General features: G+C 42.4%; 1 protein-coding gene across 2 annotated transcripts; it reads right to left on the bottom strand.

Moving 5' to 3' along the window:
- Positions 1-10,262: 10,262 nt before the first annotated feature.
- Positions 10,263-15,930, bottom strand: LOC123164920 (bifunctional nuclease 2). 2 transcript variants are annotated; one of them, XM_044582528.1, is made up of 11 exons: positions 15,688-15,909; positions 15,253-15,284; positions 14,591-14,890; positions 12,527-12,697; positions 12,393-12,442; positions 12,259-12,315; positions 12,109-12,174; positions 11,929-12,003; positions 11,397-11,515; positions 10,955-11,046; positions 10,263-10,575 (listed from the first exon to the last, which is right to left on the bottom strand). In XM_044582528.1, exons 2-11 carry the CDS (start codon positions 15,260-15,262, stop codon positions 10,520-10,522), a joined length of 996 nt encoding a protein of 331 aa, XP_044438463.1. In that variant the 5' UTR covers positions 15,263-15,284; positions 15,688-15,909; the 3' UTR covers positions 10,263-10,519. The 2 variants fall into 2 exon arrangements, with proteins under 2 accessions (XP_044438463.1, XP_044438464.1); XM_044582529.1 differs by lacking the exon at positions 15,253-15,284 and having other exon boundaries at positions 15,688-15,930.
- Between the last annotated feature and the right edge of the window lie 3,972 nt (positions 15,931-19,902).

Below are 19,902 nucleotides of genomic sequence, written 5' to 3' on the forward strand. Positions count from 1 at the left end.
TCATTTTTATTGGCCTAAGATGAGGCGTGATGTGGATAGATTTGTGAAGTGTTGCATTACTTGTAATAAGGCAAAGTCTAAGCTGAAACCTCACGGTTTGTATACTCCTGTCCCTGCTCCTACTACACCATGGGAATACATAAGCATAGACTTTGTGTTAGGATTGCCTAGGACCAGGAGAGGACATGATTCAATTTGTGTGGCAGTTGATCATTTTTCTAAGATGGCACATTTTATTGCCTGCCACAAAAGCGATGATGCGTCGCACATTGCTAATCTATTTTTCAGGGACATCGTGCGCTTACATGGAGTACCAAAGACGATTGTTTCTGATCGTGACATGAAGTTTATGAGCTATTTCTGGAAGACACTTTGGGGAAAGCTGGGGACAAAGTTACTATTTAGCCCTACTTGTCATCCCCAAACAGATGGTCAAACAGAGGTGGTAAATCGCACACTATCCATGTTGTTGCGATCCATGATAAAGAAGAACCTGCATGTATGGGAGGAGTGTTTACCCCATGTGGAGTTTGCATATAACAGGGTGGTACATTCCACAACTCAGTTAAGTCCATTTGAGGTGGTCTATGGTTTTAAGCCAATTACACCACTTGATTTGCTGCCCCTTCCAATTCAAGAGAGGGTGAACATGGATGCATCCAAGAGGGCAGATTTCGTGAGGAAGATACACGAGCAGACTAAAGAAACAATTGAAAAGAAGGGCAAGTACACAGATGATCGTGTTAATAAGAAGAGAAAGGAGGTGCTGTTTCAGTCGGGCGACATGGTGTGGGTACACTTTTGCAAAGACAGATTTCCTGAACGGCACAAGTCCAAGTTGAAGCCAAGAGGTGATGGACCATATAAAGTGCTTGCTAAGATTAATGATAATGCATACAAAATTGATCTTCCCACTGAAGAGTTTGGCGTGAGTAATACATTCAACGTTGCTGATTTGTCGCCATATAATGAAGACGACCTTGGCGCATCGGGGTCGACGTCTTTTCAAGGGGGGAGGATAATGAGGACATCCCTAGTCTTTTACCATCCTTTTCCATTGATGATGTTGCAGCACATGACAAGTCCAATGAAATCAGAATTGGACCAATTACAAGAGCACGTGCAAAACTACTTGAACAACAGGTGAACTCACTCTTAGTTGAATCTAACATTTGTGTTAATCAGAATTTTATACTTCCTAAGTCTTTGCATATTTGTATGACCGGATTTGAAGAGAAGACAAGCTTGGCACGTGGAGATGAAGAATTGCAACAAGAAGAACGCCTACTGATGTCTAATATCAGCAAGTGCACGAGGGAGGAGAGGGAGGCAGGTGCACAACATAAACAGAAGAAAAATCAGAATCGGACTCAGATTGACAGCCACGAGGCCCGCAATTGATATACGTGCAGAATCCGTGTCCGTGCTCCAAATAAGGCGTTTAAATACAATTTGGAAAGCTTGACTCATGTGCTTTCCAAATTGTATACTTGCAGCCCGCGATTCGTGGTGACCAAGTCGCAGTCACCAAAGCAATACGGCAGTTGTTTCTGTCAGTTTTCCAGATAGATTCGTTTAAGTTAGGAAAGTTAGAGATATGTTGGTTTTCGACCCAACACTATGTTGAACGTCCAGGGGTCTTTATATACCCTTGTAAGTCGTGTCTTTTAGGGTTAGACCATGTTTTGATTAAACTCATATCAGACCGAATTGCTTTAAGCATTCCTCTGTACTCATATTTCTCTTTGCATCGATTAGGAATATTTATCTACACCAAATTTGTTTCGATAGGGTGTATTAGCTACTGAAAGTCAAGTTCTATCTGTCGTTCCATTGGGAGTTGAGAGATTGCAGAACCGTTTCGTGGTCGGCGGCTACGTGCGCAAGTGTGTGGTGTTGTGAATATCCATAGGGTTGAAGATCTATTGCATTGGCAATGGGGGAACAGCCGGAGAGTTCGAGAGCATCTCACAAGTTATCCAGCACAAGTTCATCATCGACATCATCCGCTCACTGAGAAGATCGGGCCACCCCATATATTAGGGCTTCTTGTTTCATCATGCCCCTCTCGCGGCTGACCTCCGCCCTTTCTGCGTGAGATGGGATGACCTCATATAGGCAGGCTATGTCGGTTGAAAACGCGTGCTCCTTCCTTCTAAAATCCGTCGGGTATCTGCCGTGCTCAGGCACGATCGTTTCCAACCAACCACACCAAAAATAGGTTAGTGTTGGAGACGCCGAGCAAACATACCCATGGTTGAATATTCTCTATGCAACGTGGCGCCAAAGCCAGCTCCTTTACTGTTTGGATATAGAACTTGAGCCCAAATGTGTATACGGTCTATGCTTCCAACACAGAATATGCTATTTGCATGGCATGGTTTCTCACGGACCACAATTAAGTAGGATTTTTTAGACTTGTCCGTCACGGCCTATTGCTAGCTTGCCAAAGCAAGTTTATCAACCACAATTAAGTAGGATTCTTTAGATTTGCATGGCAGTGTCTAGTGTCAATTCTTGTTTTTTTGTTTATTTCTTTGTTTTCGCACAAAAAACCATACTTCCTTCATTTACTTATACAAGATCACTATGGAATATACATTTTGCATCTATACAAGGCTACTAACTGTAATCGAGGCAAAATTAATGATATTTTCTCGTACTAGAAACATGTTTAATACTTGCATGCATGCAGTCATAATGACAGTCAACTACTTCCCCCATTCAGTTTGCTTGCATGCATGCGACGTATTGATGACCCAGTAAACAAAAAAAAAGATGACTTGCAATGCAAGCATTAAATTTACATTGGTATCTGTAATCTGAGTTTGTGGTCTTGTATATAAAAATGGAGGGAGTACCAAACGAAGTCCAAACACGATGAAACTTTATGAAGAGTTTTTCTAGACCAGGAATAACCCTAGAAGCTTCGAGGAGGCACCAGACAATGATCAAGGGGGGCCACAAGCTCAGGTAGTGCGCTCCTAGGAGGCGCGCCATGTGAAGCTTATGGGCCCACCGTGGCTCCATTTACCTTAATTCCAAGCTTATAAATTCGCAAATAATCGAAAAAAACCAAAGCGAGACTCGAAACAATTTTTCCGTCGTTGCAAGCCTATGTGCTTTCGCGATCCCATCTAGAGGCCTTTTTTGATACTCTGCCGGAGGAGGAAACCATTTGGGAGGCAATCTTCACCGACCTTGCTGCCTCCATGATGATGACTGAGTAGTTCCTTCAGGACCTACGGGTCCATAGCAGTAGCTAGATGGCTTTCTCTCTCTCTCTATTTCTCTCTCCATCTTCAATACAACGATCTCTTCGAAGATCTATTCGATGTAATTCTCGCGATGTCCGTGTTAGGATCCGATGACTTGTGGGTTTATGATCCGATTATTCATTGAAACTATTTGAAGCTTTTGAGATCTATTTATGTGTGATTTAATAGCTATGCATGCTTTCTGATCTATAAGTCTTCTTTGGCCAATTAGATGATTAGATCTTCAGAAGGAGTGGTGCATAGTAGTGGGCTCAATCTTGTAAGCATAGCATAGGTGGGCAATGCTTGTTGATGCGGAAATTACATCAGGGGCTGAGCGAGGATTGAGCCCACTACTATGCACCACTGCTGACAGAGATTGGTTAGTGGACCACAGTCCTCATAGGTTCATGAATCAGCAGATCTCCTTTGCAAAGCACAATGAAGGGATCAATCACAGGAGTTTTACATATAATCAGTCTTGTTGGCTTGCTTTGCTTGCATTTCCTGCTGATCTGTGGGGACTAAAACATGTTAGGGGTGATGTAGAAGACTTTGCTCATCTGGTGCAGTGGGACAAGGTGGCTAGTGATTTCTCAAGAGTTGTAGTCAAAGTCATGGTTGCTGACATGGCCCTCATCCCTAGAAGCTGTGTGGTCTCTGCGGGTAACAAGCATCAGGCAGAGTCCTGGTCAGTGCCAATTGTTATTCTTGGTCACAGCATGCTTGGCGATTTGCCTGCAGATGAGGATCAACCACCCCCCAATGGTGGAGATCCTCACCCACCTCCTGCTTTCATGCCACCAGCCCCGCTCCAAGGCAACAATGCTCACTGGCCCGCTTGGGGACCCCAGCCCCAGAATGCTATGGGCATGCCTCCAGTCAATCAGTTTAATCAGGTTGGGCAAAATTTTCAGCATATCTTTGGTCACAATCAGGGTTTACACGAGGGTCAGGAGCATCAAGGTCATGATGACTTTATTGAGCTCAATGATTTGCAGCACGCAGTGGGACAACTCAACCAGCAGGAGTTTGAGGAACTTAATGACCTTCTTAATCCAGGCATTTTCAACCAACCTCCTATTCATAATCTGCATGCTGTGAACTTGGACCTGAATATCCCTGCTAACGATCCTAACCCTGAAGAAAATAGTGATTTGACGGTCACTTTCAGTTCAAACTCAGAAGCAACTGGCCATGGATCTGTTCAAGGCATGGTTGGCATTGATCTAAATTTGCTCAATGGACCTGCGGGGTTTGAAGACCAGCATGATATGCAGGAACAACAGGTTCAGTTTGCTCCCCAAGTCCAGGTTCCTGATGGACAACCAGCAGCACAGTACAATCCGCATTTACACGTTGGTATGGTCCTGATTGAGCCACTCTTCGTTTGTCCGGGTCCATCTATTGCTACAGGTCTGCCAGGACAGAAAGCTCCCTCGATCTTAGATGGGTCCTCTACTGACTTTCCTGCTGTGGATGAGGCTCGCCTCATGAACCAAGTTTTTGATCCTAATTCACCACAGGTAGAGGCAAGCCGCAAGATCCAACTTTAAGCAGAGGAACATGCCGACTTAAGCGCACCACATCTGGAGGTTGAAATGGTCGAACTCCCTTTGGATTCTGAAGAGACTGTTGTCAAACATCCTGCTGTGGAGCTAGAAAAAGGAGAAATAGAGTCAATCAACGTGTGTGCAGGAGAAAAAAGTTGTCCTACTGATGACATTCAGGTTGATGAATGTACTTTGGATTATGAGGTTATTGTTGTCAAATCACCTGCAGAGAGTGCAGGAGCAAAACTCACTGCCCTTGCGGATAATTTAGCTATTGTCCCTGTTCTGTCACATGAAGGTGAGAAAGCTTGGAAGGAATTCTTCTGCCCTTCATCTGCTGACGCTCCTTCTATCACAGTCCCTGCTCCATGGGTGGATTTCTTCACTGCAAAACTTTTGTTGCCTGTTGATTTTGAGTGGGCCAAAGCCATTTTGCAGTCCAAGTTATGGGACATTCTGCAGGAAGGAAGTGAGGAAGCTCTCTCAAGAAAATTTGTAATTCCTCATTCCTGCCCTACTTCCTCACCACCTACATGCACCCTGTCTGCGGCCTCTTTGGAAGTGACTCAAGGTTTCTCCACCCCTCAGGCTCCAAGGCATAGCAATCTTATTGCTGCTCATGAATTGTTCAGCACATCTGTTTTGCATATTCGGAAAAAACAGAAGAAAACACCTCTGGTTACCACGCATGTCAGGCGAAGTGAGAGAATTAAATTGGTCAACCAAGGGCACAAAGGCAAAACTTGCATTGACAAGCACTATTTGGCTTGTTCTGCAGAAGCACCACTGCTCAATAAAAAGATAGTACAGAACTTGTCAAATAAGTTTGGGGTTGCTGATGCTCAGATCCCAAGCCCTCTGAAGGGGAAGAAGACCACCAAGCCCAAGAACAAGGATGTCATGAAGACCAAGCAGCCCCCCAAGAAGAAGTGAGCAGCTGATGCTCGCTTGCATCAATAATTTGGGAGAATAGATGATGTCAATTAGTCTCCTCTCAGTCTTTTGTGTTGCTTTTGAAAATCAGTCTATTTTTAGTCTTTGTAACAGGCCCTTGAACTCGCAACTCTTTATTTTGGTTAAAATGATTTGCTTATGGTATGATTCCACCTGGGCCCTCCCAGGTCCATGCTTCTGTTACAGAACAGCCTGGTGCTTTCTGTATTTGGTTACCTCCAATTCACTTTATACTCATGGTTGCCCACTGCTGGAAAGTGTTAAATTGGAATATCAGGGGAATTAACTCACCTGACAAAAGGCTGCACATTCAGAACAAGATCAGGGATAGTGGTTGTCATGTGGTATGTTTTCAAGAAACAAAAAAGGAGCAAATAGATCAGTCCTTCATTAGAAATATTTGTCCCCCACATTTTGACAATTTTGCTTTCCAACCATCCTTGGGGAGATTTGGGGGTCTTTTAACTGTCTGGTGTTCAGCGCATTTTAAAGGAGAAGTTGTTTTTCAGAATACTTTTGCACTCTCTCTGGTTTTACAATCTGTAAGATGTGGCAGTTGTTGGACCCTTACAAATGTTTACGCACCATGTCAGGAAGATAAAAGGCAGGAATTCCTTCAATGGTTTGCTGGCATCGCAATCCCAGAGGAGGCTGATTAGTTAATTGTCGGAGATTTTAATATGATCCGAAGCTTTCAAGATAGAAATAAACCAGGGGGTAATATCTCTGACATGCTACAGTTCAACGCTGTTATAAGTCAGCTAGGTTTGATGGAAATCCCTTTAAAAGGAAGAACATTCACATGGAGCAATATGCAGCTTGATCCTCTTTTAGAGAAGCTTGATTGGTTCTTCACCTCTGCTTCCTGGACACTAAGCTTCCCAAATACTATGGCATATCCTTTGGCAATGACCACGTCCGATCATGTGACATGTGTGATTCAAATTCAAACCTCTATGCCAAAAAGCAACTTGTTCAGGTTTGAAAATTGGTGGATGGAGCACTCTCAATTCTTGCCATTAGTAGAATCTATTTGGACACAGAGTATCCACTATGCAGATGCTGCTAAAAGAATCAATGCAAAGATGAAAGTTCTTAGGAAACATCTCAAGAGTTGGGCAAAAACACTTTCCAACATTAAGACTGATATTGCTGATATTAATGCCCTTGTGGCCATGATGGACACCATCGAGAATTCCAGAAACCTCAGTGATATAGAATCTTCTTTCAGGGACAGACTAAAGAATCATCTGACGCATTTACTCAAGCAACAGAAGCTATATTGGCAACAAAGAAGTAAGATCAAATGGGTCACTCTTGGGAGTGATAATTCTAAGTTCTTTCAGTCTCTAGCAACTGTCCAGAAACGCTCAAACAATATTGCGTCTTTGCAAACATCTGACGGCTCCATTGTGTCTACTCATGAAGAAAAGGCCAGTCTAATTCATACAGCTTTCAAGGACAGACTTTGCCAAACTGAACCTTGTTCTATACCCCCCGACCTGCTAAATCTTATTGTGCCACATCACGATCTTAGCTGCCTGGAAGTCTCTTTTACACATGAGGAGATTGATAATATTATTAAAGCGCTCCCCTCCAATAAATCCCCGGGGCCAGATGGTTTTAACATAGATTTTATCAAGAAGTGTTGGCATATCATTAAGATGGACTTCTATGACTTGTGCAACCAGTTTTTTGATGGCACTCTTTGCTTGCAGAGCATTAACAACTCCTTCATCACACTAATCCCAAAGAAAGCCAGTGCACTCTCTGTTAATGACTATAGGCCCATTTCACTCCTCAGCTGCACAATAAAGCTCTTGACTAAATTGCTGGCTAATAGATTACAAGCTGTAATCATGGAGTTAATACATGTTAACCAGTATGGATTTATCAAGTCAAGAAGCATTCATGATTGCATTGCATGGGCTTATGAATTCCTTTTTCAATGTCACAAAAGTAAGAAGCCAACCCTGGTGCTCAAATTGGATTTCGAAAAGGCCTTTGATAAAATTGAGCATGGTATGATCCTAACGCTCCTGAAGAAAAAAGGCTTTGGAACTAAATGGTGTAATTGGATTTCTCAGATATATTCAGTTCTGGAACCTCTGTTGTCCTCCTCAATGGAATTCCGGGAAAAAAATTCAAATGCAGGAGGGGAGTTAGGCAAGGAGACCCTTTGTCCCCACTTCTGTTTGTCTTGGCAGCTGATTTTTTACAAACAATCCTAAATGATGCCATGCACAAAGGACAACTAGACAGGCCGATCCATCTCAATTCGTGCCAGGATTTCCCCATTGTGCAGTACGCGGATGACACCCTTGTTATTCTGCCAGCATGTCCCACATAGTTGACACATTTGAAAGATCTGCTTCAACAGTTTTCAAGAGCATCTGGCCTTCAAGTGAACTATGACAAATCCAACTTGATCCCAATTAATGTACAAGACTCTGGTCTTCATGCCCTATCTGACATTTTGGGCTGCTCCATAGCGCACTTCCCGTTTACTTATCTTGGGGTTCCTCTTAGCATCACAAAACCAAGACTAGAGCACTTCATGTATATAATTGAGAGAATCCAAAAGAGGCTGAATGTGTGCTCCCAATTCCTAAGCTATGATGGTAGGCTCCTCATGGTTAATGCAGTTCTCTCATCTCTGCCCACCTTTCTAATGAGTTGTCTGCTCCTTTACAAAGGCCTCATAACTCAGATTGATAAATATCGACGACACCTATTCTGAAGAGGAAAGGATCTAGAAAAGAAAAACCCACCTTTGGCGGCATGGGACCTTATCTGTAGACCTAAAGAACAGGGGGGGTCTGGGCATCATCAATCTTCAACTACAGAACCAAAGTTTGTTAATGAAAATGCTTCATAAATTTTTTAATCACGATGATATTCCATGGGTGCATTTGGTATGGGAAGTTTATTACAAGGACATCTCCCCTTCGGATTAGGTTAAAGGAGCATCATTTTGGTGGAGGGACTATCTAAAATTCCTACCGACATATAAACTTTCTGCAAGTTGCTTTGTTCAGACTGGGTCATCCGTACAGTTTTGGAAGGATAACTGGCATGGGTTACCTTGCATGCAAGCATGGCCCCATCTTTTCTCATTCAGTAAAAGTGAGAATATCACTGTTTCGCAACTTTGGGATCTTGAAGACCTTTCTGAACACTTCCATCTCCCCATGTCCGAGGAGGCTTTTGCTCAGTTCAATGATCTCGCACTGCTTATCGCTGAAACCAATCTTTCTGAGCATAAAGATATATGGCAATACCCTTTTGGTGCTGCACATTATAAGGTTTCCAGCATTTACAAATTGTTAATGGGCGAGCATACAGTTTTACCAGCTATCAAATGGATTTGGCAAACTTGCTGTCAGCTAAAGCACAAGATTTTCTTCTGGCTTCTGGCTAATAACAGACTAAATACAAGAGGTATGCTCCAGCGTAAGAACTTTTTCATAGAAGACTATACTTGTATCTTGTGTAACAAGGATGCGCTGGAGACAAGGGACCATCTATTCTTCCATTGTCCTTTTGCAAGAGCATGCTGGTCTTATCTCTGCCCCAATTGGTCTCCACTTCAGCAAGGCTTACAGGCAGATATCGATTCACTCAAAGCTGAGCTGGGATTACCCTTCGCGCTAGAGATAATCATCCTAGCTTCTTGGGCCATTTGGACTACACGCAATGATTGGATCTTTAAACGAATTGTTCCAAGCCTTTATAGTTGCAGAAAGAGATTCAAGGAAGAGCTCAAGTGGTTGGTTCACAGAGCAAAGAGGAAAGCATACCACAACATGGAGGGCTGGGTTCAGGCCTTTGCCTAGCCCCTGTATTTTATTTCTTTGTTGTTGTTGTTGTCGTCGTTGTATCGCTCTAGGTATTCTCCTTCTTTTGTATAGCTTTTTTCTACTTTTGAGACCTTTGTATTTTGTTTACAAAAATTAATAAAAATACGCAGCAGAGTCCTGCTGTTTCCCTCAAAAAACCTTGTCGACGTGTTCTACATATCACACGCTCCTGACAAGGCTCCCGCAACCATGTCATTTTATCACTCAACAGTCGACGCCATGGTTGAGGCTCCTTCGGCCACGTGTCATGTGTACGCCTGGGCACATGGTAGCGTGTTTGTGTGCGAACACGGTTTTAGCAACTCTGCTGGGAGTGGGACTCCCGAAATCTGAGGTTTAGGATCTCTTGCTGTCATGTCTTGCGTATCATACTCCCGACAAGACTCCATGCCTTGCATATAGTAGTATCTCCCACCAATATATTATGAAACCTAGGGGCTCAATGATATTTTACATACCAATTGCAACCCAGTACCTTAGAATCATCAATATTTAAGAATGACAGACATATAATAATTTATTTTAAAAGTTGTATTAAATATGAAAATACAGTCCCAGCGATATAGTACCTTTTTTTTTATCGAAACGCAAGATTCAATGAGGGCCCAGATGACCTTTGGCGCCAACATTCAGAAACAGGATGGAACTTACATAGATTCTTACTTTCTGAATATTAGTCTGAATTTACAAAAGCTACTTCTCAGGGCCTTGGAATATATACGTCTAATTACATCAAACCATACGGACCAATCATCTCCATTGCTTAGTGAGGTTGAGGACACTTTTTTTTATTTACACAGTCCAAAGTGGCCAGTCTATTGCAGGGCGGGGGGTAATCACAGTTCTACAAAGGGACGACAATATGATACAAATAGAGTACCGAGTTAAGAACCTTTCAGGCCCAGTTCTTCCGCTTAGATCTCAGCCTCATTAGTTTGTCCTTCCATGTTGCTGCAGAACAGAGAAATCAATACTAATTTAACAATTCTCGGTAGATTTTAGCTAAAGGGACTTATATTTTAAGAACAGTATACAATATCAATTTCTTGGATGCGATCTACACGTTGATGTCAAATCAGGTGACATTTCTGTCTCCTTTGCTCATTTGTACGGCACAAACTGGAGCTAGTTTTACAGTTCACGACAATCCTCACATTCCAGCAGAAAAAATATATTTCAAAACATCTTGAGAACACAGAACTATATGAAATCCTTATCAAAGAGCCAAAAGTGATCTAAGCGCTCTTATATTTCTTTACAGAGGGAGTATCATCCATTGTTTCTAGTGCATTGATGCATCAAAATAAGGCCATCAAAACACAATCGTTACCTGCATCTTTGTATCTCTCTTCAACAACTGCAATGAACATGTTTCGCACCAAACTAAACTCTTGAGCTTCAACGCAGGGCTCTCCATCAGGTCTGACAAAAAGCTAAGTGTAAGGAGACTAACATGCAGGAAGATGGATGAGCTTTTGAACAATAAATTATACACAGATAGAAAAATCTTTACAATGAAACACAATTTTGAATGGAAGAACAAATTATCAACTCATAATCGACCCTTCAACCATAAGTTACTGTGTCTAGCTCGTTTTCGGAAAGGTCCGACTGACAACACTCATTCTCATTCTTATTACAATTCACATACATTTTTTATTGCCAGGAAAACCAAACAAATTAATGCAAGGATCGAGGTATGTAGAACAAACTGCTGTCACAATTGGTTTGTGCACTCAGGCCACAACAACATAGGTCCATAAAACAGATACCTGTCAAGTTCAGTAAACAACAAACCATCTGAAAGGCCACCTGTGGCCACCAATTTTGCTGGCTCGACTGATCTTATGCCGTCGCTGTATGCAAGACTCCTATGTACTTGTATAGGAACCTGTTTTTGTCAAGAGCAACGACATAAATATATGTGATGCACTCCATAATAAGATAAGATGGGCTTTAGATCATATTCGCTATGAACGTAATTCTACAATTATCCTCACATTTGGTGTCTAAACTATGGAAAGCATGACATGATTACCCCTGGTTCACGTGTATAAAACTGTAAAAAAAAATACTCCTAGTGATCCATTTTGCTAATGCTAGTAACCTTGTGAGCTTGCAGCTACGTTCTAAACTCATCTAGAATATTAGAAAAGACGCTAAATCATTAAGTCTTAAAAGGAGAAGAATCAACTTAGAAATGAAGAGAAACTGCAGCAACAGAAAGAGAAACGGAGAAGAATGTCATCATCTAGTGCCAGAGCTATTAGATACAAAAATGAACCTTCAACATTAAAATAATACCTTGCAGCGAACAGCAATATTGATAGCATCCGAAGGCCGAAGATCAAATGTTATACTCTCTGTTTGATCTCCAATCTGCAGTACAGGCAGTTTTCACTTCAGAACAATTATGATATTACTGTACCCACTGAATATGATGTTCAGTTTCCTTCCTAGCAATTTACTCAATTACTCGAGTACCTTTGTTAGATAAAGCTCGGCACAGTATGCTTCTTCAATTCTTTTGTTTACCCGAACAAGTTTTACCTGGAAACAGCCACAACATGAGAGAAGGAATAAATTAATGAGTTATGGTTTCTGAACTGATCACGATCCAGAGCATTCCAATACCTCATAGCCCATCTTATCGATCAGTTCCTTAACAACTTGATATATTGTAGGTCTTGCCTAAAACAAGAAAGGGTTACTGACTTTATGAATCAAAAGAAATGGGCGTGAACTGTAGAAATAAAATAGGGTATTACAATATGAACATGGCGAATAGCAGCCATCAGAAGTACACTTGGCATCTCCACTGAAAAAAGTACATTGGCATGTATTATAATCAAAGAGATATTCTAATTTCAAACTTCCAAAGAGAATAGGAAGTTGTACATACAAACAATGATTGGAAGTAAAGTTCCACTTCCATCTTCAATTCTCAAAACGATAGCAGGTTGTGGTGCACTCTCTGGAATCTCTCTCCCTTGAGAATTATTATGCACACACCGCAGGTTTTTCCCATCTCGCATCTTTACTATATATCCTTCTGATCCACTTCTGACCTCAACTGGAAAATAAAACACAAAAGACATGCTTCACTAACAATTACTGAAGAACAAACACATCCAATATATTGCTGTTAAAAAATTAGTTAGTCGATGGGCAGCTATCTGTTCATTATTCTGTAAGTGTAACTAAATCTGGGAATATATTTCCAGCATTATCATGTGATACAAATATGATGTATCCTATTACTCCCTGCACAATTGCTTCTACTTCCCTAAATATCTCGAAATTAGGCTTTTGCCCCGTTTATAGATAAAGCACCAACCAAGTCCATACAGCAAGTTATCCATGTATGAGGAAAGTAAATAATAATTCTGCTAGGGCAACAACACAAACATGCCAAAAGCGAAACACCAAAGCGATAGAAGACACCTCTGGGAAAAGGTGTCAGTTGCTAGGGGATGCAGAGAGCTGACGGCCGACCATCTGAAGACCATCCAGCAGGCCACCTAGCCGGTCCCTGTCCCCCCGCCTACAGAGCAGCTGTCACTGCTGGATCCAGGTTGAGTGCCGCAATATGCTGCTCCGCACGCTGAGCGGCGGTGGGCTCCGTTACCTCCGCTCCCGCCCTGGAGCGCACCAGCCAGTCGCTCTGACGGGAGGCTGGTGAGGAGTGCGGCGAGCCACGGAGGTGGCGAGGTAGACCATGACCAGCTCCAGGGCGCGCGGAGATTCACAAGGACCAGTGTCGGTGACCCGGGGACAGGCAAGCGGAAGTAGGACACCACGCCAGGCAAGCGGGGCGACGAAGGAGGGCAGATCTCCATCCCGTAGAGTCCTCCCCTACTTTGTCCTCAGATAAAGAGAGGGTGGAGGTGAGGTCGGTGAGGAGGTGATCACGGCCCTACGTAGCGAGGTAGCCTGCGCACTAAGGGAGGTAGGCACCCGCGCCGACTAGGGTGCCACAAACAACGATGTGCCGCGAAGGGACGTGACACCAAACACCAAATTAGACGCGGGCGGCGGGGGGGGGGGGGGGGGGGGGGGGGGGGACCACGGCTACCGCCTGCACCTGCAGTCCTGCTACCCGCTCATCATAGACGGCGCTACATAGTCGTGGCCGTCATCATCCGAGGAAGCGTCAGACTCGTCTTCATCATCCAAGGAGGCGCCAGACTCATCGTCATCATCCTCGGGGAGGCGGTGGTTGGGACCATTGTTTGGCCGGTAAGGGGTCTAGCGGCAACGCTCCTCCTCACCGTCAACTGAAAGTGCAACTAATGCCCTTGGTGGATTTTGGTAATTAATGCCAAATATCTCAAAGAACTAATGCCTTAACTAGCTTATCTCAAGAAAGTTCCATTAGGTTGCAACAAAGGAGATGAAAGGTGACCCACACAAATTTGCGCGAAGACTTGCTGAAGCAAGGACTTAATTCTATATTTTAGTGATCCAAAATCACATTGTGTCCATAAGTATGCCCATACTATCAAAAGGAGAATGAGATTGCTAAGCTGAGTCTTTTGCTCCATGTGCTTAAAGGTCAAACTCCGGAGCCCTCAAGGACTTCCTTTTCTCCACTATATCTACCTTTGCTTTAGATCAATACTAGCAAAACTATCCCTGAGACAATGCCACAATCCAACGTGGGAGCTCAAGTGGAGAACCCTCCTTTCTACACAATGTCCTTTTCCCTAAGTTTGAGTATACAAATCATGTATGGTGCCATTAATAAGGAAAAAAATGAGCACGGAAATGGAACTTGTAATAATAAGAATAATACTTAAAATTTAACACCAGTAATGCTCTAGTGATGCACCAGAGAACTTACAAACCTTGCATAATTAGTGAGATAAAAAAAGTAATCTAAGTGCAAACAAATTTAAGCTGATGTAATTCTTGAACATATATGATACAGAAAAATATTCAAACCACCATGGCACGAAGAGATTACCAGCTTCAAGCACAGTGGAATTAACATAATCTTCATCATTTTCATTGAAGTTTCCAGCCATGTATCCATTACCATCAGATGAGGAGCTGAAGCTATGACAAATAGGACCAAAGTTCTTTGAAGATGACTGAGAGATTGGAGAAACTAGTCTAGTAATGTTGCGGTATTTAGACACAGCACCCAAGAATGCAGTGCCAAGCTGCCCAGATTTGATCAATGAGTTGTTGACAAGGGCAGCAGGAAGCCTTGCTTGCATTATAGGGCGACAAAGAATTGGTCCCTCCATTGCCATCAATGTGCCTACATAATAAAAGCTAAAATGATTAATAAGGAAGTTTGATCAGAATGGGAGACCGCCTAAATGGAAAATCAAATGGGAAATTATTTCTGCACCTTCTAAGAAATAATAGCAGTGAAATGCTAGTAAGAAAATTAATCTAGTACAGTATGTTTATAGATTTTACAATCAGCTCTGTAAATTAATCTAGCACAGTGGAGTTAACATAATCTTCATCGTTTTCTTGAAGCTTCCAGCATAATTAATCAGTGCTGATTGCCACAGCAGCATTAGAAATCCGTAAATATTTATCATTACTGTAATTTCCATGTTAATTGCAGTACGCGCACAATCCAACACCCATATTAGCAGGATAACTCCTTACAGAAGATCATATCAGAAGGTAAGTCTTGGCGCCTGCGTAGACAAAATAGAAGAAAAAACATTGAAGTTGACCAATCAATTATACAAGCCACTGGAGATTTTTTTTCCCTTTCTTATAGTGGAGTATATTTGTCAATTTTGCGCCACAATTGACTCGTAAAATAACCGCACTAATCCAAAGTAAGTAACGAATCAAAGTCCATTTCTACACGCAAGCAACAAGCAAGAACCGACCAAAATCGATGCTCGAGCCAGAAACAATCACCCGACGAGACCAAAATCCCCAAAGATGTACGAACCAACGCGAAGAGAAATCAGAAAACGAACAGGAAATCCCGGAAATAGCCAGCAAAAACGGGAAAAGAATCACGGCGATCAGACCACGGATCACATCAAAATAAGGGTTAAATCGGGGGGAGACCGGAGATCGCCTTACCACCAGCAACGGCCGTTCCTCGGAATCGAGCACGAGCGCAACTTTTTTTTTAGGGGAAACACGAGCGCAACTTTATAGAGATATAAGTGACCAAGTATATTTATTGTGTGGGGGTGGAAAATGGAAGCGAAAGAGGTGGGGCTTAGCCTTCCTTTATCCAGAAGAGAGCAGAAAATGTAGCGGCGGGCGAGCGGGGCCCGGCGGCTCCTATGCAGTACCAGTGGGCGAGTGGTAAAATGTTTGGCTACAGCTACGAGTACTGTAGCATAGGCTTTGTGGCGTAGTTTCGAAGAGAGAGAATACGTGAGAGCATCTGCAGCCACACCCCAACATCCCAAGGTCATTTTTTTTAGCGCGGGCGCCCAAAAGTCGGTCCAATCACATCTCAGAAGCCCAATTTTTGCCGGTTAGAACCGAAATTAGCGCCGACGGACACAGGCAGCGCGCCGGGTAGTCGTTTTTTGGCGCGAAAGAACGGCGGGCCCGCTGAGTCAGCGACCCCCGCGCCTCGTCGTCCTCATCGCCTCGGTTTCCCGCGGGGAATCAATGCTAAGACTGTCGCCGGTCAGCCTTCCATTGATTCCTCACGGGCGGCGCGGTGAGGCGACGCGCCCCCTCCCATCACGCGTACACACGACACACCCCCCCCCGGGCCGCTATATAAGCCTCCCCTGCCTCGTCGGTGAACGCACCCCACCCGCAGCCCCCTCTCTCCCCGTGCATGATACGTCTCCGTCATATCTATAATTTTTTATTGTCTCATGCCAATGTTATAGAACTTTCACATATTTTTGGCAACTTTCTATATGATTTATTGGACTAACCTATAGATCCAATGCCCAGTGTCAGTTCCTGTTTTTTGCATGTTTTTGTTTCGCAGAAAATCCATATCAACGAAGTCCAAACGCGATAAAAATTTACGGAGATTATTTTGGAATATATGTGATTTTTGGAGGTGGAATCAACGCAAACGGGGCCCACGAGCCCCACAACCCCAGGGCGCCAGGGCCCATGCCCCAGGTGTCTTTGCCACCTCGTAAGGTCGGTTGGGGCCCTACTTCTAGCGCAAGAAAGATAATTTATGGAAAAAATCGTGTAAAATTTCAGCGCAATCGGAGTTACGGATCTCCGGGAATTTAAGAAACGTGAGGGCCAATCTGGGGAACGCGAAACAGAAGAGAACAGAGAGGGAGATCCAATCTCGGAGGGGCTCCCGCCCCTCCGCCGCCATGGAGGCCATGGACCAGAGGGGGAACTCTCCTCCCATCTAGGGGGAGGCCAAGGAAGAAGAAGGAGGGGGGCTCTCTCCCCCTCTCTCCCGGTGGCGCCGGAGTGCCGCCGGGGCTAGGATCGTGACAACGATCTGCATCAACAATCTTGCTACCGTCAACACCAACTCTCTCCCCCTCTATGCAGCGGTGTAACACCCCTTCTATCCGATGTAATCTCTACTTAAACATGGTGGTGAACTCCATATATTATTTCCCAATGATCTATGGTTATCCTATGATGTTTGAGTAGATCTGTTTTGTCATGTGGGTTAATCGTGATCTTGGTTGCTATGATTGTATATTTTATTTATGGTGTTGTCTTACGGTGTCCTCCGTCTCGCGCAAACATGAGGTGTCCCCGCTGTAGGGTGTTGCAATACGTTCATGATTCGCTTATGGTGGGTTGCGAGAGTGACATAAGCTTAAAACCGAGTAAGTGGGTTGTTGCGTATGGGATAAAGAGGACTTGATACTTAATGCTATGGTTGGGTTTCACGACCTTAATGATCTTTAGTAGTTGCGGATGCTTGCTAGAGTTCCAATCATAAGTGCATATGATCCAAGTTGAGAAAGTATGTTAGCTCATGCCTCTCCCTCATATAGAATTGCAAGAATGATTACCGGTACTTGTTATCGATTACCTAGGGACAAATGACTTTCTTGTTGACAAAAGCTATCCACTTTTATTACCTTGCAATTTATTCATAGTTTTATTCTTGCAAAGTACTCGTAGTTTTATTCTTGCAAAATAGTTCCATACTTGTTCTAGGTAAAGCAAACGTCAAGTGTGCGTAGAGTTGTATCGGTGGTCGATAGAACTTGAGGAAATATTTGTTCTATCTTTAGCTCCTCGTTGGGTTCGACACTCTTATTTATCGAAGAAGGCTACAAACGATCCCCTATACTTGTGGGTTATCATGACATTTTTCTGGCGCCATTGCCGGGGAGCAATAGCCTGGGGTGAATATTCTCGTGTGTGCTTGTTTGCTTTATCACTAAGTAGTTTTATTTTGTGCTTTTGTTTTCTATCTTTAGTTATGGGTAGGAAACGCAAATACCAAATAAATTAGTTGTACCTACTAAACCTATAGTTGAAGAACCACCCAATATCTATCATACTGCTAAAGCTTTTTACTTAGATCATCTTCGATCCCTATGTGCTCGTGCTAAAAACCCAACTAGCTTAGTTGAGGGAAAATCATTAGATGAGCATGCTTGTTTTGTGTGACACCGTTTATCTCAAAAACAAAAACTTCTACTGCATCAAATTAATACTATGCAATGTTATGCTTGGAATTTATGTGAATTATATGATTTTACTTATTGTTCTGAAGACCCTAAGATACACCTTCCTTACCAATGTGAGTTTAGTGATGATGGAATCGTATCTTCGTATGCTAAGGGTGTTTATAATTACTATGATGTTCAACAAATTGAAGAATTTGTTGCTTTTAAGGGTGCTTATGAAATTGCTTCTTTGATTGAAAAGTATGATCCTACTCTTTACAAATCTGAAAAATTTGCCATACTTAAATATTGCTATGATAATTATGCTTCTAATGCCTATGTTAAACCATATATTGAGGACTCCTCAGTTGTTCAAGAAGAGACTAACATTTTGCAGGAATCTATGGAAGAAGAAATTGATGGAAGTGTGAGCTCATTGGATGACAAAGATGATGAGGAGAGCGAAGAACAAAAGGAGGAAGAGCGGATTAGCTACCCGTGCCCACCTTCTAATGAGAGTAACTCTTCAACTCATACATTGTTTAATTTTCCTTCGTTATTACCGAAGGATGAATGCTGTGATAATTGCTATGATCCCGTTGATTCATTTGAAATATCCTTTTTGATGAACTTGATGCTTGCTATGCTTGTGGCCATGATGCCAATATGAATTATGCTTATGGAAATGAACTTGCTATAGTTTCTTATGTTAAGAATGAAATTGTTTCTATTGCACCCACATATGGTAGTCCTATTATCCTTTCGAATTCTCCAAACTACACTATATTGGAGAAGTTTGCACTTATTAAGGAGTACTTGATGGGTTTCCTTTTACCATTGCACATGATAATTTTGATGAATATAATATGCATGTGCTTGCTGCTCCTACTTGCAATTATTATGATAGAGGAACTATATCTCCGCCTCTTTATGTTTCCAACACAAAAAAATTGCAAGAAACTTCTTATGCTATGTATTGGCCTTTACTTGATGTGCATGAATTGTTCTTGTATGACATGCCGATGCATAGGAAGAGAGTTAGACTTCGTCATTGCATGATATATGTTGCTTTGTGCTCATTACTAAATGCCAAATCATTGTTAATTAAAATTTGCTTTGATATACCTTGGGATCCGGGTGGATTACTTGAGAACTTTATGCCTAGCTTAATGGCTTTAAAGAAAGCGCTGCCAGGGAGACAACCCGGAAGTTTTAGAGAGTCATTTATTTCTGTTGAGTGCGTTTATAAAGTTTAGAAACAAAAAATATATAGGGGAACTTAAAAACTTTTTCACAAAATAGAAGCGTTTGGAATTTATGCATTGGAGAAGTGAGGGTCGACCTTGAACACTTGTGTTCATGCTCATGGAAATAATGTAGAATTTTTCATGAAGATTCTCACAAAAATAATTATCCCCTTGCACAATTCCATTGTATTATAAAAATAATGTGACAAGATTTGCCTTTATGATGAGTAGATTGCTTGTTGGTATGTGCGGTGCAAAAACAGAAACTTTGGTTGTAGTGCGCGATTTTACATTTTTTACTAGAACGTCGAAAGTTTCTGAAACTTTTTGCAAAGTCTTTCTATACAAATTGTTAATTTTGTCCTAATTTTTCAGAATTTTTGGAGTACGAGAAGTATGGTGAATGTTCAGATTACTACAGACTGTCCTGTTTAAGACAGATTTTGTTTTTTGATGCATTGTTTTGCTTG

This window comes from Triticum aestivum, chromosome 7D, assembly GCF_018294505.1.
Source record: "Triticum aestivum cultivar Chinese Spring chromosome 7D, IWGSC CS RefSeq v2.1, whole genome shotgun sequence".
Taxonomy (NCBI): domain Eukaryota; kingdom Viridiplantae; phylum Streptophyta; class Magnoliopsida; order Poales; family Poaceae; genus Triticum; species Triticum aestivum.

Coding starts and splice junctions, on each gene's coding strand:
- LOC123164920 (XM_044582528.1), bottom strand. Junction 12,698..14,590: donor TTCCACTGTGCTTGAAGCTG/GTAATCTCTTCG, acceptor TTTATTTTCCAG/TTGAGGTCAGAAGTGGATCA. Junction 11,516..11,928: donor ATATTGCTGTTCGCTGCAAG/GTATTATTTTAA, acceptor TGACAAAAACAG/GTTCCTATACAAGTACATAG.